At 36.7% G+C, this 26156-nt stretch overlaps 1 protein-coding gene across 5 annotated transcripts in view; it reads left to right on the top strand.

The window, feature by feature from the left end:
* DOP1A (DOP1 leucine zipper like protein A) overlaps positions 1-26156 on the top strand; it is a 66181-nt gene that overhangs the window by 6516 nt on the left and 33509 nt on the right. For all 5 annotated transcript variants that reach the window (XM_061989467.1, XM_061989464.1, XM_061989465.1 and 2 more), the window contains exons 2-13: positions 7041-7232; positions 8482-8663; positions 10846-11016; positions 12941-13130; positions 13598-13696; positions 14664-14763; positions 17197-17306; positions 20077-20185; positions 21690-21810; positions 22521-22640; positions 23287-23401; positions 24266-24499. In XM_061989467.1, the coding sequence (XP_061845451.1) occupies positions 7095-7232; positions 8482-8663; positions 10846-11016; positions 12941-13130; positions 13598-13696; positions 14664-14763; positions 17197-17306; positions 20077-20185; positions 21690-21810; positions 22521-22640; positions 23287-23401; positions 24266-24499 (1689 nt within the window). In that variant the 5' untranslated portion in view covers positions 7041-7094. The remainder of the gene's footprint in view (positions 1-7040; positions 7233-8481; positions 8664-10845; positions 11017-12940; positions 13131-13597; positions 13697-14663; positions 14764-17196; positions 17307-20076; positions 20186-21689; positions 21811-22520; positions 22641-23286; positions 23402-24265; positions 24500-26156) is intronic.

Raw genomic sequence — 26156 nt, 5'->3', positions numbered from 1 at the left:
ACACACAGTTCTATTCCAGTCATCGTTCTTCTCTGACTTCCTGTATATGCTAAAGAAGAAAAAATGTACTTAGTTTCTTTTTGCTGACTATTTTATTGTTGTGTAGTAATGAGTAATAAGATAAGGAACATCTTCCTTATGAGGAAAGGCTGCGGGAACTGGGGCTGTTTAGTCTGGAGGAGACTGGAGGGGGGGGGGTGTGTCTCATTAATATTTCCAAGTATATAAATGGTGGGTGTCAGGAGGTTGAGATCAATTTTTTCTGTTGTATCTGGTAACAAGACAAGGGGTAATGGGATGAAGCTGTAACACAAAAAGTTCCATTTAAAATTTTAAGGACAACTTTTCCATTTAAGGAAAAATTGTTTTACTGTTGAGGTGAGGGAGCCCTGGCACAGGCTGCCCAGGGAAGGTGTGGAGACTCCTTCTCTGGAGGTCTTCAAAACCTCCCTGGACGTGTTCCTGTGTGACCTGATCTAGGTGGACCTGCTTTGCTGGGGGAGTTGGACTAGATGATCTCTAAAGGTCCAACCCCTGCCATTCCATGGTTGTATGATAAAAATACTCGGTAGATACTAAAGCCAGGAGAGAGTGCATCCAGTTGGATACCTAACCCCTAATACAAGCCATAGATTTTATTTCATTTAATTCTTATTTGAATAACAGTCACTGTCAGGAAGATGTCTAATGTTGATTTAGAAGTTGCCAGTTTAGATAATGCACAGATTGTTATACTGATTTAATTTAATTTTGTTATGGAAAGGAATTTGAACACCTAAGGGAATATTGGGTTTTTTTTCTGTAGAAAAATGTAATAAGCTATTTCCAGTTGTGAATATTGACTGGGTAGAAAAGGGCACAGGGACGGTATTAATTGCAATATTAATCTTATAAAGTGCTATGTACTGTTGAAGGATACTAATGAGTTCATGGCTAATTACAGTTAATTATACAGTCTGGTTTGGGGTTTTTTTGTATTTGGGTAATATGGGGAGGTTGCATCTTTCATTACTGAATAGCAGTGTGTTCAAAATAACAGGTTCAAATGGTTCTTATTCTTCAGAAGACGTTGGAGATGCCTCTTTGAAAAATTCTAAAATAAGAGGACTCTTGTAGAAAGTAAATTTAGAAATAGAATAATTAGCTGTAACTAGAAAATATTTCTGTGATAGAAGAATATATGTATTCCCAGCTTTTTATTTTTAACTTAAGAGTCTAGCCTGGGATTTGCAGTATTTATTTTGCTATTCATGCTTTTAAATGCTTCTGAGAGGAAGCAAAGCATAATAAATTACTAAATGACAAGGCTTTTGTTTTTCATATATTCAAATCTGTGTTTGTATTAAGTCTATTTAAATAAAAATGTGTTTCTGCAGTTACCAGCTTGGCATGTGGGCAACTCTACACAGCTTAAAAAGCAGTAGCTCAGTACTGTGAAATTTGAGATTTTTCTCCTCTGCTTTTTAATGATCTGTTAGCAATTTCACTGTACATCCCATAGTGACTCTTGCAACAGTAAACAATTTTAGAAAAGCTTTGAAACATTGCAAAGTTGAAACTCTGAGGAACAGAAGGGGAGTGAGTTTGTGAGCTCACGTTGTTACAGTATTTGGGAGAAATCTTGAAACTTGAAGAGGTGTCAGGTACACAGATTAGTGCTCCACAGTGATCAGTCGCTTGGCCAGTGCCAGAAAGTGGCCAGTTCAGTGTTGCAGGTTGGTGTGAAGCAGACAAATAAAGTAATTTTGTGAGGCTTGAAAAACGTAAGAGTGTAACAGTAACAAATCAATCTTAAGTGGAGCTTTGGGGTACAACAGACACTGGAGAAGAGGGGCTGGACTTAATGGTCTTTCGAGGTCTCTTCCAGCTCTTGAGATTCTGTGAAGTCTTATAGCCTTGTGATGAAATTGAGACAGAATATAGATGAAAGCTGTTTTTATTGAATAAGTGTTAAAGCTGCTGTTCTCAGTCAAGTTTCCGTAGCTTCAGTGAAAACTATTTAAAGCATCTTAAACAGTTTGATAGTTTGTGTTGATATGAGACAGAAAGCTCTTAGGCAAATGAGTTGTGAAGGATAAGAATTTGTTGTGGAAAACACAGCTCTAGCAATATCATCTTTAAATGACTTGGAGGAAAAATAATACCACCCAATTGATGAAGGGATTTGAAGGCTGTACACAGTATACACAACCCCTGGCAGGAGACCCATACCCTATATAACTGCTTTCCTTGTCATAGTTGAAAACTCTACAGGCATCCAGGTACATCCAATTCTATGCAGTGTCTGTTTTTAACCTCCTGAGAAGGTGAAGTGGAAGGTAGTAAATGTCAAGACCTATTTGTGCAATCATTTGTGATTTTAATTTGGTTTTATGAAATAGTTTGAAAGTATATATTATTACCTGGGAGTCCTGATTGATAATAAGCTCAATATGAGCTAGCAATGTGCCCTCATGGCTAAGAAGGCCAATGGCATCCTGGGCTGCATCAAGAAGAGTGTGGCCAGCAGGTCAAGGGAGGTTCTTCCTCTCTATTCTGCCCTGGTGAGGCCTCATCTGGAGTCCTATGTCCAGTTCTGGGCTCCTCAGCTCAAGAGGGACAGGGAAGTGCTGGAGAGAGTCCAGCGCAGGGCCACCAAGATGATCAGGGGAATGGAACATCTTTCATATGAGGAAAGGCTTCAGGAACTGGGGCTGTTTAGTCTGGAGGAGAGGAGACTGAGGGGTGATCTTATTAACATTTATAAATATCTACAGAGTGAGTGTCAGGAGGTTGGGACATCCCTTTTTTCTATAGTAGCTAGCAACAGGACAAGGGGTAATGGGATGAAGCTGGAACACAAAAAGTTCCACTTAAATATAAGAAAAAACTATTTCCCTGTGAGGGTGAGGGAGCCCTGGCACAGGCTGCCCAGAGGGGTTGTGGAGGCTCCTTCCTTGGAGATCTTCAAGACCCACCTGGACATGTTCCTATGCGACCTGATTTAAGTGACCCTGCTTCTGCAGGGGGGTTGGACTAAATGATCTCTAGAGGTCCCTTCCAACCCCTACCATTCTATGATTCTATATAGTACTTAGGTTTCTTCCTCATTGATAATAAACCTTCTGCTTAGACACCCCTGTTTGCTTTCTGTCATCTATTAAAAAGAAGTGTGGTCATCAAACAGGTCAATGATTACCTTTGTCCAGACTCAGGAGAGCAGCTAAACATTCAATTTGAGCAGCTTATCTCATCTTGTTACATATGACAAAAGGGGGAAAAAACTAAAAAAGAGCAAAGGATGATGCTCTTTGTACTTTTGTTTAAAAAGAGAAATAAAGAATGTTTCAATGAAAGTTGGCCCTCATGCTAAAGGGGGATTGCTGATGACATGATAAATGGTTTATCCTTTGGGCTGTTTAAAGGTGTGGCATAAGCTGCTATTTTTCAATGAATTTGTTTGATCAAATTTTATTATTTATCTCATTTTTCAAAGCAGTAAACCATGAAAGAATAAGAGTGTGACACTTAGATAGACGTTGCTTTAACATTGCATTGAAATACCTAAAATTAAATGTTAAATCTGTGGTTTTATTATAGAGAACAGAAAAATATTGGTAAGAATACCTGATAGAAACAAGAAAATATTGAATACTGTAGTGTTGAATATCTTCAGGGTAAACAAAAAGTAAACCTTGTAGGACAAATATTTTTTTTGTATAAGAGCAAATATAATTGGACATGCCTGTAGTTTCAGTTGTCTTAGAAGAAAAATAATGCTAGGTTTATAAAAATAATACATGATATTTACCTTGTATCTTTTCTGCATCCCTAGCTCATTAGGGCTACTGATATGATTTGGAAGATACATTGTTTAAAATAGAAACTCTCCATTGTGGGGAAAAATATGCAAGAAATTCTTTCTCTCCCTATATTCTCTAACTAAAACTTTATTTTAGGAAAGAAAAATGATACCATAGCCATGTAGTAAGAAAACAGAGTCTGTTTTTTCTTGTCTATACAAAACTTCACAATGATAAAATCTATAACATATGGATAAATGGAAATACCAATTCCATCACCAGAGTAAGTTGAGTCGTGTCGGCTGGTCTAAGAGAATTGTCTAAAGATATAGGTTATTCAATATTGGATTTTATTTTTAAAAGGAGGAGAATATTCTAATCATTTAGTAAGTCTGAAAAAAGCTTCCTGTTTAACTCTGTATTCCTACTGGTTTTGTTTAATATTTGCTAATCCCGTATCTCAGCTTTCAGGTTTTTCAAGCGCTTAAGGAAGACAGAGCCCCATTTTCAGTCAGCCATAAGCGACTGCATTTATGCTTTAGTCGGATTAAAAAAAGGGATGCTCATGCTTTTTTCACTCTGCATTATTCACTATGTCAAGTTTTTTCTCCATCCTTTGTGCCTGGAAAAATGAGAATTGTCCTGCTTTTTTATATTGGCCCTTTCTTCTTTTTTAATGTTAATACTTTATTTTACTTTTGGAGATTAGATGTTGGCAGTTGTGCAGCTGTCTCTTTGAGAAATCTGTTGGCATTCTACAGCTTTTTCAAAGCAAACTTGATCTTTTTCTGGACATAATCCAAAGAAAGATGGTTCTTATAAAATGAAATCTCATGAAATAGTTTTTTAAAAATAAAAAGTGAGATCCACTGGCTTTATACCAGTGGGATATTGTGAAATCTATCATTGGCATCCAGAATATGTGTTTTAAGTAATGGCTTGCATTTCTGTTCTGCCTTGGACACAATCTGTCTTTATTAGTTTATGATCAGAATCAAGAGTGCAAAAGGTTTGTAATTCTTGGCCTTTTTATTCACTTGTTCAATCCCAGCTCTTTTTCTTTTATCCATCCTTTTCTTGTTTTTCTTCTTATTTGCAACTTTCCTTACAATGCTGAGAAACCAGGTGATAAACAATATGATAAAGGTAGTAATAAGGAGGAAGAAATGACTAATGCAAAATTATGATTGTTCTGTGGAAGAAGAGATAAATGTGATGACAGCAGAAGAGAGACTTGTCTGGCATCTTACCCTTGCCCACTTGTGGAAGGTTAGAGATGAGAGGGTTCTTGAAGATCCCTCTGTGTGACCCAGAGCAGTACTGTACTGTCTCTGACTTAAGCAACACTTTTTTTTTTTTAATGTCCTATCACTGAAAAAAATAATAAAAAGTAGAGGATTAAAGCTGGGTTCTTATCACTTCATCTTCAGAAGCAACTGCTAATGAAAGGAAACAAAAGAAGGGAGCAAAAATCTGCCAAGGCACTTTGTGATAAACTTGATGAGATCACAGTAATGAAATTTCGAGCCTGATTTACTGCAATCTTCATTAGCAGATGTCAGAGTACAACTTTCTTAATTTTAACTTTTGGAGTGCTGAGAAGGTAAAACAGCAGTAATTGTGACATAGTTTGTAGGTTACAAGGTTGTTTCAAGAACATGGCAAGGAGTTGGTCTCCAGATAGCTGAAAATACTGATTAGCCAGCCCTAGGGGTTTTTTATGTTGGTCAATCAGTGGTAACTCCTTATGAGAATGGTTGACGGTAAGTAGCAACTTCATAGCCAATTTAAGTGTTCTTCTATGAGAACACTATTTGAAGGGAGAAATGGATATAGTAGAAATCAAAGATTTTTATATCCTTATGAAACACTCTAAATTGATCATATATGATAAAAGACAGAAAAATGTGCATGTTTTTTGATGCATCTTGCACAAGATGTATCAAAGTAGTGTGTTTATTACGTGAAGTAATACAAGTTGAGTTATGAAGTCTCTTCTGATTGGTCTATAAGCACTTAAAACTTCTTCCTGGGCAGTATTTAAAGATAAGTGGTTTATTTTCTCTGTTGACTGTAGAACCACCAGAAATCAGAATGTCGCCTTTTATGTCTATTAATTCATCTGCTCTGTTATTTCATAGGCATTTTTCATTTCAAACTATCCTGTTAATTTATCATATTGCTGCTCACTGGGAATAGGGGCCAACAAGACGTTCTCTAGTAATTTTGTAAGGGTTCACTGAAGCTGTTTTCAGCATGTCTATTTATCATACATGATAGACAATCTGATGAATACAACTTCTCTATACCTATTCCATGGTTTGTTTAGGGTGTTTTTTGGTCTACCATGCTTCTACCACGCTTCTGCATACAGTTTTCTTCCCATTTTCATTTAATTGAGACAGAAGAGAGCAGCATCTATTGAGTGCAAAGTTTCTTCTGAAGCTGAGTTATCACAGAGAATTCTCAAAACATCCCAATTAAAAAGGATAGAAGAACTGCCTCTTTCAACGGACATGCTATAATAGGATTTCCCTTTATGAGTTGTAATAGTTTGGGGTCACGGTAGCTTTAAAAACACATTTCTTTTTATTAATGATTGAATTTCATAAAATAGGGTATGTATGAATTGTAAAAGTATGAGGTGATGTTTCTTGGAACTAAAATATCTTAATTACGTGGTGTAGACTCCCATGTGACGCAAATATATAGAGCAAATTGCAAAAGCCTCTGATTACAGAACAGTAGTAAACATATGCTTTTGTTGTGTGTGGATGATGATAATATAAAAACAAAGTAAAGTTGCATCATTGAATTAGAATACTAGGTCTTGTAAAAGGAAGTGTTGGTGCATGAAAGTGCTCTTGAATAGTGTGTGACTTGTATCTGTCCTTCATTCTTGTCTTCTGCCTGGAAGTGATTCAGAAAGATTGGTGTCTTCTTTCTGTTTTCAGAAGGTCTCATTTGGGGCAAGGTGGGTTCTTCTTGCAATGGACACAGAGAAGGAAAAACAAATGTTTTTGTGGTTTATTTTTTGTTGTGATTTTTTAAACAGAATTTGATTACAAATATACTCTTTTGGACATGTGTTAAATATTTGTATTCAATAGGTTCGCTTTTGTTTAGGATTTGCTGTAAATGTTTCAGAATGATATTTTGCAATGCCTTTGAAGAAGATATAGTCCTCTTGATGCAAAGTAATTTTATATCTCTGTAAACAATGCTTTCAGGTTTTTGTTTGTTTTTTATTTTCAACAGGTAATGTCTGTACATGAATTGCAAGCTAGTGTCTAGTGGGGACACTGTGGGAGGATGAACACAGAGGAGGTGGAGCTACTGACTGATTCCAAGTACAGAAACTATGTAGCAGCTGTTGACAAAGCACTGAAAAACTTTGAATATTCCAGTGAATGGGCAGATTTAATATCTGCACTTGGAAAGCTAAACAAGGTAGGTCTGGGAGGTGCTCTTGGAAAAGATTCAAGAACAGACAAAGGGTATTGGTGTGAAAATACAGAAGTGCAAGGTTCTAGCAGTCTAATACTCTTGCAAATATTTTAGCAGTCTGAGCCAAACGTTGGGTGTGTGCAAGGAGCAAACAAATCAAACAAATGCCTTTCTAAGACTTAGAATTACACAAAGTTCAACTGTAAGTAAAGGGAAAAGTTATTTACATTTCTAATGGAATGAAATGCAACTTTTTTTTATTACTAACATTTGCTTGTAATATCATTCAGTGTTATTGAAATAGTGTCAAAAATAGAGCCAGTATAAATATCAGTTATAATTTTTGAAGCATGAGTTATAAAATGGGGCTCAAGTCACTAATTGTCCAAAGAATGTTATCATTCTGACTAATTTTAACAGTTAATAGTTGAATCTGTAATATCATCGTGATCTTTAATAGTAGTTTACGAATTAATAGTCTTTAAAGCCATAAAAACCTTGTTCTAACCAGTCTTAAGTGTTTCTAGAGATCTCCAGTCAGAGTCATAGAGTTCTCTTTAGACACATTTTATCAGTGTGAAGCTTTGCAGAATTTGGCATATAAAATTACAGATCTGAAGCATTTGCATTCTACCCTTTTAAACTTTGGAAATTCAAGAATGACAGTACAGTTGGCAATGCCATTGATGTAATTTCTTTGTATATACTTCTATTTCCTTTATTTATTGTAACAGCTCTTGCTGCACATGGATACCAGGAGAAGGCAAAGTACTGGAAAAAAGATATATCTAAAGATGTAAATGCAAATCTGTATTCCAGTCCTGAAGTGATTATATAGTTTCAGTCAGTGGAAAAGTTTTCTACCTTGATCTCAGATTATGTTGGTTTCTTAAAGTTATCTCTGACTCACCACAATTTTGTAGCCCTGTTTATGCTACTGGCAATTGAATCTTAACAGTGACAGCAATTTTTGTCCAGTGAAATTAAATGGACAAGCTTCAAGGAAGGAGCCCATTGCAAGCGAAGTTTTAAACACCTTGACAGGTTCCATCTATAGCAAATTTACAAGTAAAAGGCACTGCAAAGTTAAAACTCCATGATACATCTTAAAAGCGTCTCTTTTTTTCTTGTGTTGTAACCCAGGCATTTGAGACGTACTGACCATGTTCAGGAACTCCTTTATAAACTGCATCTGATGTCCAATTTGTTTTGTGCTTTTCTTTTTTTGTCCCTTCATGTGCTGATTCACCAGGTGCTACAGAACAACGCAAAGTACCAGGTAGTACCGAAAAAGCTGACGATAGGCAAGCGCTTGGCACAATGCCTGCATCCGGCTTTGCCGGGAGGGGTTCATCGCAAGGCACTTGAGACATACGAGATCATTTTCAAAATCATTGGACCTAAGCGTCTGGCCAAAGATCTTTTCCTCTACAGGTATGTTAGTTTAAAAAACTCCATTCCAAATGCATAGTTAAGATGTTCTGATTTCCTGCATTTGATATTAATATGACTTTGTTATATAACAAGAATCAATCAGTGTGTTTCTTTCTTGTTACTAGTGCTTGTACCACTCTTCTTCCAAATATTGTGTATCAGAAGATAAACAGATCAGCTAAATATATGTTAGGAAACAACTTTAGTGCTAGAAAACCTGAAACTTATATGTATGTGTTTGTACAAGTTTTGTACATGCACGTACAGTAACTGAAGTTTTCACGCTTATTTCGGTGCATTCACATTATATTTTGCTATTGTAATTTAAGTAGCATTGGAAAAGACTTTGAGTATACTTTACTGAAAGAAACTTTCTCTTCCAAGCAATCAAATCAGAAGAACAGAAAGATTGTCTATTTTGTTAGCTTGGGTGTCAAGTACAATTTTTTATCTCACTGACAGTCTGTAGAAATGATGCTAATGAAAGATAACTTTGAAAAGTAAGCATGGTGAAAATATACTGATTCCTAAGCTTCCAGTAGGTTTTTGGTTGGATGAGGCAGACAAGATATGAAGCTATTTATCATATAAAGCATAGAGGGATGTGTGTCTATGTATATACACACAGTCACATGTGGTGGTTCTTAATCTTTAAGTATCCTTGGAGAATAACTTTCGTCAGTTGGAGAAGTGGTGGAATAAAATAGAATTTTGTTCAGGAAGCACAGATGTTCATTGGAAATAAACTATATGCCTAAACATCAGCTATTCTGTCTTGCATTGTCAATCTGTTCATGTATAATTATATTTGGTCAAGGGGGAGAGGGCAGTTCTGTGTTTTCATGCGTTTTTAAAGGTACTATGAACTCATAGTTTTTGGTTTCGGCTTGTGCAGTGATTCAGTAGCTACAGTATCTTGTTAAAAATAAGTTCTAGGATAGTGGAAAATGCTACCTTGTGTAATGTAACTGAAAACCATTGTTACTGAGGCTTAGGAGAAGATCGGCTTTCACATTAAGGCATTATCAAAGATTCCAGTATTTTTTGTGACAGCATGACAGTGACTGAACATCAGATCCTGAAGGATGAGTAGTAGCCTTACAAAGAAAGACTGTAGGGTAGTGTGCTGGTTATTGAACAAAAAGACATTTTCTGGAGAAGAAAGAAACCAATTGACAAAGGCAAAACATTGGTTCCAGATAGATAAAGGCAAAAATAAGCTTTACAAACACTTTTGTACTTTAGAAAGTTTTGGAATCTTTTTTTTTCTTGTAACATGGATAACATTATATCCACATAATATTTTTTTTAATAATAGTAGATTTGTAGATCTATATTTTAAGGTCTGTGTCTCAAACTTACCTTTTTTTACTGTTCTTTCATTTTGTTCATGTGTCAGGGGTCTCCTGAGATGAGTCTTTGGTGATTTTTTTTGAAAATTGCCATTGTGTTCACACACCTTTGATTGTTTGTACTGTTTGTCACAATTTAGTAGCAATCAGAAAAATGTTTTTAGTATGTAGTTAACTTTTCTTTAGCTAATTACATTCATAATTGTCATGAACATACTTCCAATGTATCCAGTTCTTTAAAAGCTACATCACAAACAGTGGGGTTTATTTTTAGTTTGACAGTCTGTTTTCAGACTGAACTTCTGAAGTAAATAAATATTATGTTTCTACTTAAAAGTGTACATGTCTTAAATTTTATCTTTGGGTTACTTTTTGAAGTAAAATATCATTATTTTTCATTTTTTACAGAAAATTATTTCTATGAACTTCCTCAAATATTCTCATCCTTTTTGTTTTTATTTAAGTGCAAAACCATTTTAATTTTTAAATGTATTTCCCATTGTGTTGCAGTTCAACGTGGGCAAAATTAACATTCTGCCTTGCAGAGATGCTTCTGGTTTATCATATTTGTTTTATTGACAAAAGATACAGTCATTCTGGGTCTTTAGTGCTTACTGTCACAATACTAGTAAAGCTTATAATATTAATCTTGACATACTAACCTGTCAGTCCGGAATGCACTGATATTGTGTGGTTACTGTGCAAAACTCTAAGGTAAAAACAGGATACTTTTAACTATTGTGGACAGACTTGTAACAGTCTTAAGATATAAATGAAATTGTCTCACATAAGAACCTTCCTTAAAATAATATAAATTTTCTTCTTCACAGTTCTGGACTATTTCCACTCCTTGCCAATGCAGCTATGTCAGTCAAGCCAACATTATTGAGTCTGTATGAGATTTATTACCTCCCTTTGGGGAAAACACTGAAACCAGGACTGCAGGGATTGTTAACTGGCATTCTGCCTGGGTTAGAGGAGGGGTCAGAATATTATGAAAGGTAAGGACAGATATGTTCATAAGGTGATGTGCTTGATTTTTGTTGGAGTTTTTTTCTGGAACTCTTCATTAAATACTTCTATGTGGATTTTATTGTTAAAGATACAAGGTGTTTCGTTTCATAGAATCACAGAATGGTTGGGGTTGGAAAGGACCTTTAGAGATCATCTAGCCCAACCCTCTGAAGAAACAAATTCACCTAGATCAGGTCACACAGGAACATGCCCAAGTGGGTTTTGAAAACCTCCGGAGAAGGAGCCTCCACATTCTCCCTGGGCAGCCTGTGCCAGGGCTCCCTCACATCAACAGTGACATAGTTTTCCCTTGTGCTTAAATGGAACTTTTTGTATTCCAGCTTCTTTCCATTACCACTTGTCCTGTCACTGGATACAACAGAAAAAAGGGATGTCCCAACCTCCTGACATCAGTTTCATCCAGTTTATATTGATTATAATGGAATAGTATAGCAGAAGATTCTTAACATCAATTATGATAAAGTAGATGTTAGTTGTCCCTATTGTTAGTTGAAAGAGAATTTACATTAAGTACGCTTTGTGTTATATATTGGTCTCTTTTTGCAAGTAACAAGCAATAGGACAAGAGCAAATAGCCTCAGGTTGTGCCAGGGGAGGTTTAGATTGGATATTTGGAAAAATTTCTTCCCCAAAAGGATTGTTAAGCAGTGAAACAGGCTGTAAAGGTGGAGTGGTTAAGTCACCATCCCTGGAGGTGTTTAAAAGATAAGTAAATGTGGCACTGAGGGATGTTGGTTTAATGATAGATTCAGTATTGTTGCATTAACAGTTAGACTTGATGATCTTAAGAGTTTTTTTCCAATCTAAATGATTCTGTGATTCCTGTTATTGATTGAGATACGTAACATGTTAGGAACATGCTGCTGTTTCTTTTCCATGGGTTTTTTTCCAAGGTAATACTGCCATATTATTCCTGGCCTAAAATACATACCTGGACTGAATTTAAGATAACACACAAAATGTCCATCATTAAGATTTACATGTTATGGTATCTAAATGGTCATTAAACCACCTATGTAAGAGACAGCAATAATCCACCTATCTTTATAAGTTATTACTCTATTTCTAGCAGAATGTCCTGGGATATAATAGCTCATCTTATCCAGCCAGCCCTGAGCCCCAGCTGAGTTATTTTGGCTGTAGTGTCTGGCGTGCTGTGGTAAAATCTTACCATATTAAAGAGTGAAGTTAAACTCTAAGGCTTTGAGTTCTTGGAATTATTCACATACTTACATATTCTTGATAATTCCGACTTCAGAAGCTAGAATTTTCGCTACTTGTACGTGACGAGCAATTTAATATTGTCTTTTTCTCTTCCTGCATAGATACATGCAGTGTAGTTGGTATCACTAAAACAGGGAAGAAGAACTCAGATTGCTTTCTGGGGCCTGCCATAGGGTATAGAGGTTCTGCCACAAGAGTGAGGAGAAATGAGGATTGGAAGGAATTTCTTGTGCTCAAAAAATTGCGATATTTTTGTTGCCTGTTATCAGCAGTACTTAAGGCAAGGAATAAGAGAACAAAAGCTATTTACTTGATTCTTCAGTAACTGTGCTTTCCTGCTGTCTCTTCAAAACCTTTGTCTGTAGCTACTCTTCGCTTTATATAGCAGATGAGGAAGTTATTTGGCTCTTTGAGCGTAAGGAATACACAAGGAGAAGCTGTGGGTAGGCAGAAGCATTTTGCAAGCTAGGTTGGCCCATAGGCTTGCTAGTTGGATCCCTTTGTTCAGGCTGCATTACAATTTTCCGTGTATAATTGGGACTTCTTCTAGCCTCTCAAAAGCAAGTTTTGACCTTCCTATAATAATTCCTTTTTACTTTTATTAAAACTGGGGACGAGGCAAGGGCTGTGATACATGCCCTAATTCAGCCCTTGATTTTACTGCAGAACGAATACCCTGTTGGAGAAGGTTGCCTCAGCTGTGGATCAGTCAGCGTTCTACAGCGCTCTCTGGGGCAGCCTCCTCACAAGCCCTGCAGTTCGCTTGCCTGGCATCACCTATGTCCTCTCCCATCTGAACAGGAAGCTTTCAATGGAGGATCAACTCTACATAATTGGCAGTGACATTGAATTAATGGTAATGTTTTGTTGGAAGAATTAAGATGTTGGTGTTACTTATCTGTAGAATAATATACCTCTATAGGGTTTAGGTGTCTTCTCTATCTTTGAACATAGCCTTTGAAGAGATAGAAATGCACATTTATTTATTATAGCTCCAGTTAAACATGTTTTTGAGCATGATAAAAGTGTGACAAAGCTGAGTTAACGTTTCAAAACTGCTTAGGTTTTGTATAAAACTACATTCATAGTACATTTCAGTTAAAAGTGGTTGGGTGGTGCTATAGCTTTTAGATTATTTTGTCTTTGAAACTTGAGATATTAATTGGTAATATAAAAAAGCAAAAGTTTAATGTTTTTATAGTTCAAAGAATCTATGTTGATTACATATTTCCTCAGTGGTGAAACTTTTTATTTTCCTGTTTTATCTTGTTTCATTATTCAAAATGTCAATAACTATTTTGGGGATGTCTGCCATTACTTCAGGTGGAAGCAGTAAGCACATCAGTGCAAGATACCAGTGTTTTAGTACAGAGAAGCACATTGGACCTTATCCTTTTTTGTTTTCCTTTCCACATGAGCCAGGTGGGTCATTAACAGAAGAAAGAGGAATTGTCAAACTCCTAAATGTATTGTTTTTGTTAGTGATTTTCTTCAAGCTTTAACAGGAATCTTATGTAAGAGTTTCTCTGATAGATTTGGCTTTTGTCATGTCATGATTTCTGCCCTTTTGCTTTTTAATTTGATGTGTTACCTTTGAAATTTAACTTCTGTATATGTAAACAGTATAAATTATGATGTTCAGTCTATGCAAAAGCTTTAAATTTGTTATAATTTGATGAGAAAACAAATTACCTGTTCAGGTGCAAGTTTCTAGTTCTCAGTGTTCAAAAGCAGCAAAGGTTAATCCCCTTATCATAAGTGATTCTAGGTAATTTTTGGGAGCCTGCATTTATTGTTAGTAATTTTCTGTTTTTAAATGATCCATGATTTATTTGACTTCTGGAGGAAAACTTAGACAAGATTGATTCTCGCTTTGTTAGAAATTATGGAAGACTTAAACTTTCCTGTAAAAAGCACTGTGTTTTCAGTTCATTCACATTTACCAATTACTATAGGAATACTTGGAGTGTCTTTGATTAGATACTAGAATCAAGACAGGTTTTTTTAAAAATATTAAGACTTACACAAACATTGGAAGTAATAAAAGGTTAAAAGGTATTTAAAATTATTCAGTGATTTTTTTTAACTGAATTTTAGTTAAATTGCCTTTTAATGCTTTTGCCTAAGAAACAAAATGAAATGTCTTGTAACAAAAACGCTCTGTTAATCAAGTATTCTTGCTGTTCACAAAGGGTGCATACTGTTACAAAATATCTGTTCCAAATAGTAATCATATTTTAGTTTCCTAAGAGCAAGACTATGTTTTCATGTACTATTCTGAATTCGGAAGTGTCAGAACATGTAACTGTTCTGGTGTACATTGAGCTGCTAACATTGAAAAAGTGTTAGTTTTCAGAGTTAAATTTAATCGTGTCTCTAACTTCTTCAGGCAACACGGCCAGATATGATCAGGATTTTGTCAGCAGCACTTCATGTAGTCCTGCGCAGGGATATGTCACTCAACCGAAGGCTTTACGCGTGGCTTCTAGGTATGTTTGTGATTCATTTCATTGCTCACTAAAAATACAGCAAGGATCTTACGTTCATTAGCAGTATTTTGTCATATTGCAGAGAAAGGTTCTTGTAAAAATAAAATACTTCATCTTTTATGTCTTTCTTATGATACAAATTGACATGCTGGAACTCTTTCCTGTTTATATAAATGATTGGTCCATTTTCCTACAGCAGCAACTATGGGCCACATTCAAGGATAAAGCTTGTGCACTAAGCCTGTGCAAATAAGATACTGAAAGCAACTTCTGTCTCCCTAAAAATGTCATAGAATCAAAGAATGGTAGGGGTTGGAAGGGACCTTTAGAGATCATCTAGTCCGACCCCCCTGCAGAAGTAGGTCCACCTAGATCAAGCCACATAGGAACAGGTGGTCTTGAAGACCTCCAAGGCAGAAGACTCCACAACCTCCCTGGGCAGCCTGTGCCAGGGCTCCCTCACCTGAACAGTAAAATAGGTTTTTATGTTTAAATGGAACTTTTTGTTCCAGCTTCATCTCATTACCCCTTGTTCTGTTGATAGCTACTATAGAAAAAAGGGATGTCCCAACCTCCTGACACCCACCCTTTAGATATTTGTAAATATTAATAAGATTCCCCCTCAGTCTCCTCCAGACTAAACAGCCCGAGTTTCCGCAGCCTGTCCTCATAAGGAAGATGTTCCATTCCCCTGATCATCTTGGTGGCCCTGTGCTGGACTCTCTCCAGAGGTTCTCTGCCCCTCTTGAGCTGGGGAGCCATAGAAATCGCATTACTTTTACATCCAAGTTAGTGTAGCCATTATTGACAATGGTTGTTTTAAGTTGCTGCTGAAGAATGTTGTCTTGGTTTAGGTTCATCTAGGAAAAAAAGGACCACAATAATCCATACATACCAAGGGCCTTTGTAATGCATTAAGGACAGAGTGGGCTCGGTTGCCTCTTATGGTCCTGGGCAAAACAGACAAGACTACTCAATTTGGGGAAGAAAACAGAAATTAATTTAATCCACCACCAACCAAAACCATAAAACCCTCAAAACATAACAAACAAAACACTAGAACGGTACAATGATTAAGAGCACAACGAGTCCTTTTAAGACCACCTTCTCCCACCTTCACCCTGATCATGGGTTCTTTACCTCTTCCTCGCCCCCTGAACAGCTCAAGGGTGCAAGGAATGGGGGTTTCAGTCAGTTTTTTTGTCCATTTGTCTCTCCTCAGGGCAAGTGGCTCCTGGCTGGGACTCCCTGCTCCAGCACAGGGTCCTTCACAGGCCAGGCAGCCCTGCACTGAAAGGCCTTCATCCTGAGGGCTACAGCTCCTCTCCCCTCCTGTGTGTACCTCTGGGGCCCACAGGCTCTCCAGCACAGCCTGCGCCATGGCCACCTCCTCACACAGTCTCTGCCCATCTGGGTGCACTCACCCAGACCTGCTGGTGGCTCTCAGTCCTGCCATTGCCCTCCATGGGTTGCAGGGCTACAGCTGCGTTCTCACCACGGATTGCAGAGGGGTCTCTGGTCTGGTGCTCCTCCTTCCTTTTTCCTTCTCTGACTGTGGGGTCCACACGATCGCCTCCATCTTGTACCATTTCCCTTCTTAATTAATAATGACAGAGGCACCAGATGGGCCCAGCTGAGTGGGAGGTGGGTCAACCTCGGAGCCGGGGAATGTTTAGAGAGCTGCTTACTGGGACCAGCACTGCAGCTCCCTCCCCCTGTTACCAAGCAAAAAGCAGCTCCACACAAACCCATGATAGATGTGCATCTCCTCAGGCTTTCCTTCTTTTTTTGTCACTTCAGGATAAAAACTGAAAAATGTTTCTGTGGAAAAAAGTAATATCCTGGCTGACTTCTTGAGGTTTTTAATTTTTTTTTTTTCTTCTTAAGCCTATGGCTTTTTTGGTAGGAAAAAAAAAATTAAAGGGAACCAACTTACAAAACAAAGGTCTGTTTCCTTCATGTAGTTTTGAATAACAAAATTGATTTTGTGTAATGTGAATTGTATTCTAGTGCCTTAGTCATGTCAGCATGTTTTGCTGACCATCTCTTGACATTTAAAATACTGGATTTTGTTCTCTCATAGTAATGTTAATGTAGAAATATTTTCATGGGATGGGTTCTTTTGAAGATGCTCTAGGGCTATGTGGTTCATATAGTCTTTGTGAACATTTTTTTTTCTTTTGTACGAGAAATAATTTGGTTAATGTTGCATAAAACTAAAGTTTATGATTTGTGTTCAAATTACTTGCATGGAAGTATCACTTAGTTTCCTGTATTAAACTCTGTAAAATCATCTTTCTCTTGCCAACATTACTTGGACTTCATCTTGGTAAGTTATTATTGCTAGTGTGTTTATTTTCTGGTTGGAAGAAATTGGCAAAATATTCCATAAGAGACAAATACTGATCTGTCTTGTCTTTTGTTTGCTTGAAGGTTTTGATAACAATGGTGCCCTTATAGGACCCAGAAGTACAAGGCACAGCAATCCCGAGGAGCATGCCACTTACTATTTCAACACCTTCTCTAAGGAGATGTTAGTCCAGGTAGCTATACAGTGTTTAACTGTGGCACAGATCTTCATAGAATCATAAACAAATGCTGATCAAAGTTGCTGTATCTTTCTCTTTTGACTTGTCATTTCAATATGACCATGTAATTTCTGTATTTTTGTGCAATAGTGTCTTACTCTTCTAAAACCTTCTTAGTGGAAAGATGAAGACAAAGGATAATGCATTTCTTTAGAATAACAGTATGATCAGGACAAATATTAGATTTCTCTTCTCTTCCACAATAAATGTTGCATATATGGAAGATAATTTATTACCTGCCCAGCACACTGGGGCATGTTCTTTTATAGAAGTGGAATTGGAGAAATCTCTTCTACTTCTGTAGATACAGAAGCTTCTCTGTGTCTTGGGAATTTTAATCAGATAATACTGAGGTCTGAGGAAGAAAGGTCTTCCTCCCCTCTAGGCAAGGGGAACATCTGCTGTCTGCTGGCAGCCAGGAGTAGTTGAGCAAATTGGCAGTCATACTATTTGTCATGCTGTTTGCTGAGATCACCTGGCCTCAACAACTCTGCACTTTCACTTATGGTAATTAAAGTATACAGATGTCTTTCAAGGTGCTATTGAGTCTGATCTTGAAATCAAGAAGACATTGTATAATTAATGCAAACTGATGAGGTCAGGATTTTTCTGATATTCAGTCAGAATTGCAGTACTCTATGTGGGAATGAGAGGGACATTCTAATATTAACTGACACAAGGATATTTAACAAGAATATTTAACACAAAAATATTTCACTCATCACAACTTAAAGCTGATATCCAGCACAGAGCTAGCACTTACTCTGAGGGTAATGACATCTGCTGTTGTGCTATTGAGGAAGAAACCTCAGAATTCCTGTGCAGCAAGGACAGCATTGGCACTCTCTTAGCCTTCTCTTGTCACCCTTCTGCCTCTCATGGCAAATGATTCAGAAATTGTCACACAGCATGTATAGCAAAGGCCTGAATGAGATAGTTTCTATAGTTTCTTTTTTTTCATGTTCAATAGAAAACACAGTGAACTTCTAGCAACATTTAGGCATTTGTTAACAGATTGTGGCCTTCCTTTTAAATCTGTCAATCTCTTTACCTTATCAGTGTCATTGAAGTTTTTCTGTCTGAAAAGACAACAATGTAGAGTTGATACAGTCCTTTGGGGGGATTTGGGTTTGTTTTGGGGTAGCAGGCACTACTGCTACAGTAGAATGGAGAGTGGCCATTTTTAAAAGTGCTTTATAACTTTTTTCAGACATTAAAATCAGTGGCTTGCTCTACATAATACAAGTTGTATATGTCTTCTAAAACCATTTACTGACTTTTGAAAGACTTCAAAGGCATTGCTGCTTTCTGCCTTCTTCCCTAGCAGTCTCTTTGTCTGTTCTTTTATCCAGTTCACCCACATCTTGTTCATTGATACAATGTGCTTAAAATTCTGACCTTCTAAAGGGATATTGAGGTAGAGATCTTTCTTTCAGTGTACTGGCTGATAATACTTAGTCTATAGCAGATAGCAAGGTTGAACCTGTTTTTCCTGCCTCTCTTCTTTCCCATCTGTCTTCTTTGTCTTTTTTTAGAAGCTGTAAAAGAAACAAACCAGTTTTGACCCACATAGATAAAATTAAGCAAAATCTGTGATAGTTTTGTTGGGCGTTTTTAAATTCTACAGCTTATTGCCTGAACTGCTTCAGTACAGAAACTGAGTTTTCCCATTTGTTTTGAAGTTGTTATTGTACCTATTCAACTTAGTCAAGAAAGTTTTCTGCCATGTAGGTGTAGCCTACGTGTATGTAGCCTAGATGGACAGTTTAGTATTTAAGCCCTTAATCTCTACATGGCTTACCTTCTCAAACATTCTCCTCATTGCTTTTAATATATTTTCCTTTTATTCTTATGAAATTTTGAGTTTTACACAGTTTCTGTATATAATATTTTGATTTGGCTTTAAGTATATAATAGAATCACAGAATGGTAGGGGTTGGAAGGGACCTTTAGAGATCATCTAGTCCAACCCCTCTGCAGGTTACATAGGAACGTGTCCAGGTGGATCTTGAAGACTTGCAAGGAAGAAGCCTCCGCACCTTCCCTGGGCAGCCTGTGCCAGGGCTTACTCACATCAACAGTGAAATATTTTTTTCTTATGTTTAAATGGAACTTTTTGTGTTCCAGCTTCTTTCCATTACCCCTTATCCTATTGCTAGATACTGTTGCCCCTACTGGCAACTCCACCAGGCCGCCTACAGGGATCTCTCAGCCCACCCTGCTGAGGGGACAAAGATCACCACACACACATGGATGATACTTTATTCCAACCCCTTGTTTACACCATGTGCTTTTATCTGCTAACACCAGCACCTCCTCTCCCTCCACCCTGTGCCCACCTCTTCTGTACCCTCCACCTCTTGCATTACAACCTGAGATTTTCCAGAAACCTACTACAAGATACAACAGAAAAAAGTGCTGCCCCAACCTCCTGACACCCACCATTTAGATATTTGTAAATATTAATGAGATTCCCCCCTCAGTCTTTTCTTCTCTAGACTAAATAGCCCCATTTCCCGCAGCCTTTCCTTACAAGTCATCAAGTTCTTCTCCACAGAAGTATTCTCATAGGTTAAACTGAGATAATACTTGAGTATGGAGAGAACGAAAGTGGAATGAAATAGTGATTTCCACTACTGACCCTTTCTATGCAGCTTTTATCGCATCTTTCTTTCAAAAGCAGTTTTCTATTTTTGTTTTCCTGATATGCTTTTGCTCTTTGTAGGCAATGGTTGGAATATTGCAAGTTAATGGGCATGGAGAAGAAAGTACATTAATGCAAGACTTAAAGCCTTTTCGAATTCTTATCAGTTTGCTGGACAAGCCTGAACTAGGTAATTTTTCTATTACTTGTATTACTTTTAGACTTTAATGTGTTTTAAACAGATTTACTTCAAGAATTTTTCACTCTTGTTGGTCAAATGGAAAAAGCTGTATTCTTAGTACCGGCAGGTTAGCTGGATTTCTTAGCTCTTCCAAGATAATAATGCAATGTACTCATTGGAGTTAACCTTTTAGTGAATGCAGCTTCACCTGTTTTCAAGACAGGAAATAATAAGTTCAATTCATAGAGAAAAGTAACTGCACGTTGGAAGAAATGTTGATTGTATCTTTTCCATCTCTTTAATCCAATAGTGAGTTTCACTGTTTCAACTTTAAACTGTTGCTTTTGGGAATAATCTGCTCTTTCTTCTAACTTAGTTGAGAGATATTAACATATAACTCTCTGTAGCAGGTAAATGCAGAGGACTATGGGACAAAAGCAGATTAGGCAAAAGTGTTTACAACGGTTAAGTGTTGGATGTCTGTCCTTTTTTCTTTGGAGTAACAGTTTGAGGTGACTGAAAATATCTAGATAATTTTTAAGTCAATCCTAAGATTTGGGCCAGGATGATAAAAGTGTAAAAACACAGGAATAAAGAGTACAATTAGCAAGGAAGTGGTTAAGATAGACTGCAAAGAACAAAACATCAGGCAAGAGTTTGTCATATTCTTGGTGATTTGTGATTTCTGGGGGACAGTTTAAATTTTCAGAGGCAATATGCTCATTAGGATTTCATGAAGTAAGCAAAGCCACGAGGATTCTTCAGCAAACTGAAATGGAAGAAACTAAATAGGATTCCCTTTTAACTGAGTGTGCTGTTACTGAAGGTAGCTCAGGAGGACCTAGGAGAAAGCATGAAAAAGCAAAGGATATTTCAGGCTGGATGGCTTTGAACCCCTTTCAAAATAAGTTGCATTTTTTTTCTTCAAGCTCAGGATTTACCTCAAATCTTAAGGTGGTACTATTTCAAAAAGTATCCTACAGACTCTATCAGGAATTCAAGAAAACCTGCCTCAAATTAAAAGGAAGATGCTCAAAACATTTTACCTTGTATTTACACTTAAATATTTGAGTGTATTTTCCACCTAATAACAGCATGACCTAGCTTACAAATGAGTATTTGAAACTGTTTGGTAGAAAGCTGCCTTTGATTAGGAATCTGTGTAGTCTCATTTATGTGTTACTAAGCTGAACTAATATTCCCACAACAAGAGTGTGTTGGCTTGAACATGGGCTATAGTGATGTGACTGCATAGCTTTTGAAGTAGTGTGTTTGAATCCAGCCTTCATTGAACACATACTGTATGGGGAAACAACGCCTCTTGTGCTTTTTATGCTCCCAGGCATTACAACTGCCTGTGTATTTCAAGAAAACCTTCAGAAATTGAAACTGAACAGAAGGAATTTTATTGTTTCAGTGGCCAAAGCTAACTAATGATTTGGATGGGTTTCAGATGTGGGCTGCTAGCGGTGCTAAAACACATAAGACTGTGAGTGCTGGTGTTTCTCCCTAGGCCCTGCCATCCTAGAGGATGTATTGATTGAAGTGTTTCGAACATTATATACACAGTGCAAAGCAGAACTGGAGCTTCAGACAGAACCTTCTTTCAATAAAGATCATACACAGCTAAGCAGGTGAATAAATACAATGTATGTTGTATTAAGTAATACCTATTTCTCTTGGTGAAAAACATGACTGTGAACCCTGTGGGACTATGACTTGGTTTCATCATAAGGTATCCACTGGCATTAATTGCAACTTCTGTGTTTGTTGTAAAGGTCTGAAGGGCTATGACTTAACTATTTTAATTTTTAAAAGTATTTGGCATACATTTTATCTTTTATCCACGACAAAAATGCTTGATTGATACATCTGGAAGTCAGTATGTCAATGGTATAGATTAGTTGTGGCATTCTTTACATCTGTGTTCTTAACAAAAAGAAAAATAAAAGAAAAAATGGGCTGATGAGCTTTTTTGTAGAGTGAAAACAAAGAGTGCTGCAAGACAAAGAGAGGCAGGTAAAAAGTTTCAGAATTTGAGTTGAATATCTTAAAAAGGTGCAGAGAGAGGGAAGATTAAAGCTGGGAGGGAGAGACAACTGTAGGAATGATCATGGGAAAACAGCTATTAAAAATGTGGTTAGCAGACAAATACTTAAAGGACAGAGAAGAAACCTAGCAACTGTGAAAAACCAGTACTATGAGTAGCCTGCCAATATTCTAAGCCCTAGAGCAACAACTACTCTAGAGATAGGAGGAAGATAATGTGTCAGTGGTGATGTGTAGTTACAAGATTTGGAAATGAAGTGTAAAAATAAAAAATGTTCTTTTTATTTTCTTTCAGCAAACTGAGAGAAAACAAGAAAACAGCAGAATTGATTAAAACTGCCAATCTTCTCTTTAATTCCTTTGAGCCTTATTATATGTGGGATTACATTGCTCGTTGGTTTGAAGAATGCTGTAGGTAGGTTATAATATCAGAAATTAATTATAAAACACTATTTCTTTGTTCATATCCTTTGCTTAGCATATTGTCAGATTGCTGCAACGTGATTTTACTGCAGTTTTCTATTCTATCTTACTTCACAGCAATAAAACTCATAATGAATTCATGTTAATAGTAGAACAATGTGGTCAACTGAAGCTGAAGTGGACATTTAGAGGAGCTTGTTTTGTTTTCCTCTTTCACAGCTTTAAAGCCTCATGAGATAAAGACAGTAAAAAATGAAATAAAAGGCTCAAATGCTTTACACTTTGGGTTCAGATCTCTTCAAAATTACTGTGTTTTTAGTAACTCTATCCCTTAATTCTATTATTGGTATTCATGTTTATATTAGTAAATATTGCTTTGTATGGTGGAGTAGCAAATGCAACTTCCTGGTGCCCAAATTTCCTTATTTTATGAATGAAGACTGTGTTACACTGAAAGAGTGGTTGCTGCTTTTCTGAAAGTGTGCAATGGGGCCAAATGAGCAAACTTAATCTCTCATTTTACTTTTATTTGTTAATAGAGATTATCCCCGATGTGTACAGCTTTCATTAAGTTACAGAAACATGATCAATGTAAAAGGGAGGGAAAAATATCATGAAACACTACTTGACTTTTGCAGGAGGACATTACATGCGAGACTTCAAACCGGGCCTGGAGGTGGCAGTGAGCAATCCGAGTTACCCCTGACAAATTTCTGCTTGTTAGTGGATTTTTTGTTGGATATAGTTTCTTTGGTAAGAATTCCTTTCTTTGTTGCTAGTACTGGGATTCTGCATGTTTATAGTCAACAAAAATACTATATCTACTTAATTCTTTACCTGAAAATATATTACCATAAATTGGTGAACACTTTTAGAAGAATCTTTGCTTTCTTTGTATGATTCTTGATAGACTGGTTGGCTATAACCAAAGTGGATTTTGTGATGATTGTACCTGGAAAATTTTTGTCTGCCCTCAATTTCTTTTCTCTAAAACTGCACTTTATTCATTAGAAGTATAGTCTTTTGTAGTTTGATATGCTAATTTTGATGTGCAGCTTTCTTCTAAGGCTTTTTTAAATGTCATGTTAAGATGTATCTTCTTTTTCTGTTGGCATTGCTTAATGTAGCAACAACTGTTGGAACTGTTTTTTCTATACCTGTCTTTCCTCAATTCTTTGCTTTCTCATTTCAAAGCCTACTAGAAGTATGAGAGTGCTGTGTCAGGTATGACAATCAGCCTATTTTCCCTTTAGTTCGTAGTAACTTGTGTATCTTTCATTCTTAGACTTATATTAAGGTTATTAAAACAGTAGTAGCATTCTTTAGCCTTATGTTTTTTAATGTGCATGTTTCTGTAACAATCAAGATGTAAAATTCTGAAAAAGAGCTAAATTTATTTCTCTTTGTTGGGTACCCAAGTGTAAAGTTAATTCTGTCAATTTTTTTTAAGTAAAGCATGCATTTCTTATTCTTGGGTATTAAGATACAAATTTTCCTTTTTCTATCTTCCATATGCTTAGTACAGTTAAGCAAATGATAGGAACCACTGTTATAGAAGATGACTTTCAGGATGGAATTTGGTTTTATCATTAATGTATTTTACTATTACTTTGTTAGGAGACTTACATTGAAATACAGACAGAACATTTGCCTCAGCTGTTGCTCAGGATGATTTCTGCGTTGACGAGCCATCTTCATACTTTGCACTTGTCCGAGCTTACTGATTCTCTGAGACTCTGCTCAAAGATCCTTAGTAAGGTTCAACCTCCATTGCTATCTGCTGGTACAGATGGTATCCTGCAGCTTCCTAGTGGACACAGCAGCTCTATCAAAGAATGGGAAAATAAAAAGGTAACTGATTGTGTTTTGCAGCATTTTACAAAAGCAGTTTTGTGTGGAAAGAAGTGGGCTTTCTAAGTCTGTGCTGAACCACCACCAAGTCTTCAGTTAGGTTTAGTTTAATGCACGTGACACCTGGTTCATCAAAAGAAATTGTGCACTTCATTGTGGTAAAAGGCCTTGATTCTTAAAGGGTCTTATCTAGACGTAATTAATATTAATTATGTATAAATCACTTCAGAATCAAGACCTAAGAATGGACTAATCAGTTAAGATTTGAAGGTGTGAGACACTTCAGGAATCTGATCAAGTAGAATAACTGGACTCAAAAGAGTTCTCCTTTTCAATTACGTGTCAGATATATGTATATTCTCCTCTCACCAAGTTGATGTGCATCAAATTAATACTCACCAGTTATTTTACTCTCACTGTTAAGTTCTTAGAATCATTTAATAAAGAAATAGAAGAAATAAACCAGCCAGCAGCTTTTCCTCTCTTAACGTTGTCTAGTTTGGTCCATGCAACCATGGCTCTGTAAGTTATTTTAGGTGACAGGCCTTGAAATCCTTGTTCTCCAGCTGAAGAAACTAGCGGAACTTCATAGAAAGTTTAGGTTGGAAGTGACAGTTGCAGGTCACTGCTCAAAACAGAGCTGATTTCAAAGTTAGATTTTACTTGAAAGCTAGGTCAGGTCACTCAGGATCGTATCCGGTTTAGTTTTTGATATCTCCAAGGATGGAGATTCTCCAACTTCTCTCTCGAGCTTGTTTGCACTGTGTTGACAGCTTGTGTTCATTACCTTTTTGTTCTTTCACTGTGGATTTCTGAGCATGTTTCCATCTTTTCAAGTACCTAATGGGAAGTCACACACAGCAAGAAAGATACCCTCTCCCCCTCCACAACTTTTAGCATTCTTTTTCTTAAGACTGAGCAAATATACCTCTCTGAGCTATCCTTTAGTATCAGGAGCTCCTGTGGTGGCCCTCCACTGGACTTAAATGTCTAAATATACTGCTGATATATGTTAGGTTAAAACAATTTAATATGTAATGTGATTATTTACTAGTACAGTGGGAACGTCAAAAGCATGATCAGAGAAGTGTATATGATTTTTTTACTCTCAAGTCTTTCCGTTCTTGGCTGACATCTCCTTTGCCTGCAGGCATTTTTTACTCCTTTATGACTGCAGCAGTTTCTAATTAACAGATATTTGTCTTGTCCTTTTGTAGAACACACTGAGATCTAAAGTATTAAAAGAATCTATCTAGCTAAAGTGACCATAGCTAACATTTCAGTGTCCTGCTTCCTCCTATAAATGAGGTGTTTACTTTGATGTATGAATGTTTTATATTATGATGCTGTATAAATTAATAATACTTGTGCCTGTGTATCTCAGCATTCTTTTATTAAAAATCAGACATGATTATGATATGTAGAAAATCTTAAAAGCAGTAATGTTTAAAGTGTTTTACTTGATAAACGATGCCTTTTTTATATAGATAGCTTGGACAGGCAAGCTTACTGAAATACCAATTATCATTGTGCATAAAATGTATTAATATAAATAGATTTTTAAACTGTGGAGTAAGATTTTAGCTTTCAAATGGAGAAGCAAGTAAGTATTTTCTCACTAGCATCTAAGTAACCTATTTTTAACAATCGTTACACT

Source organism: Colius striatus, chromosome 2 (assembly GCF_028858725.1).
Source record: "Colius striatus isolate bColStr4 chromosome 2, bColStr4.1.hap1, whole genome shotgun sequence".
Lineage (NCBI taxonomy): Eukaryota > Metazoa > Chordata > Aves > Coliiformes > Coliidae > Colius > Colius striatus.
This window is presented reverse-complemented; position numbering and strand designations above follow the sequence as displayed.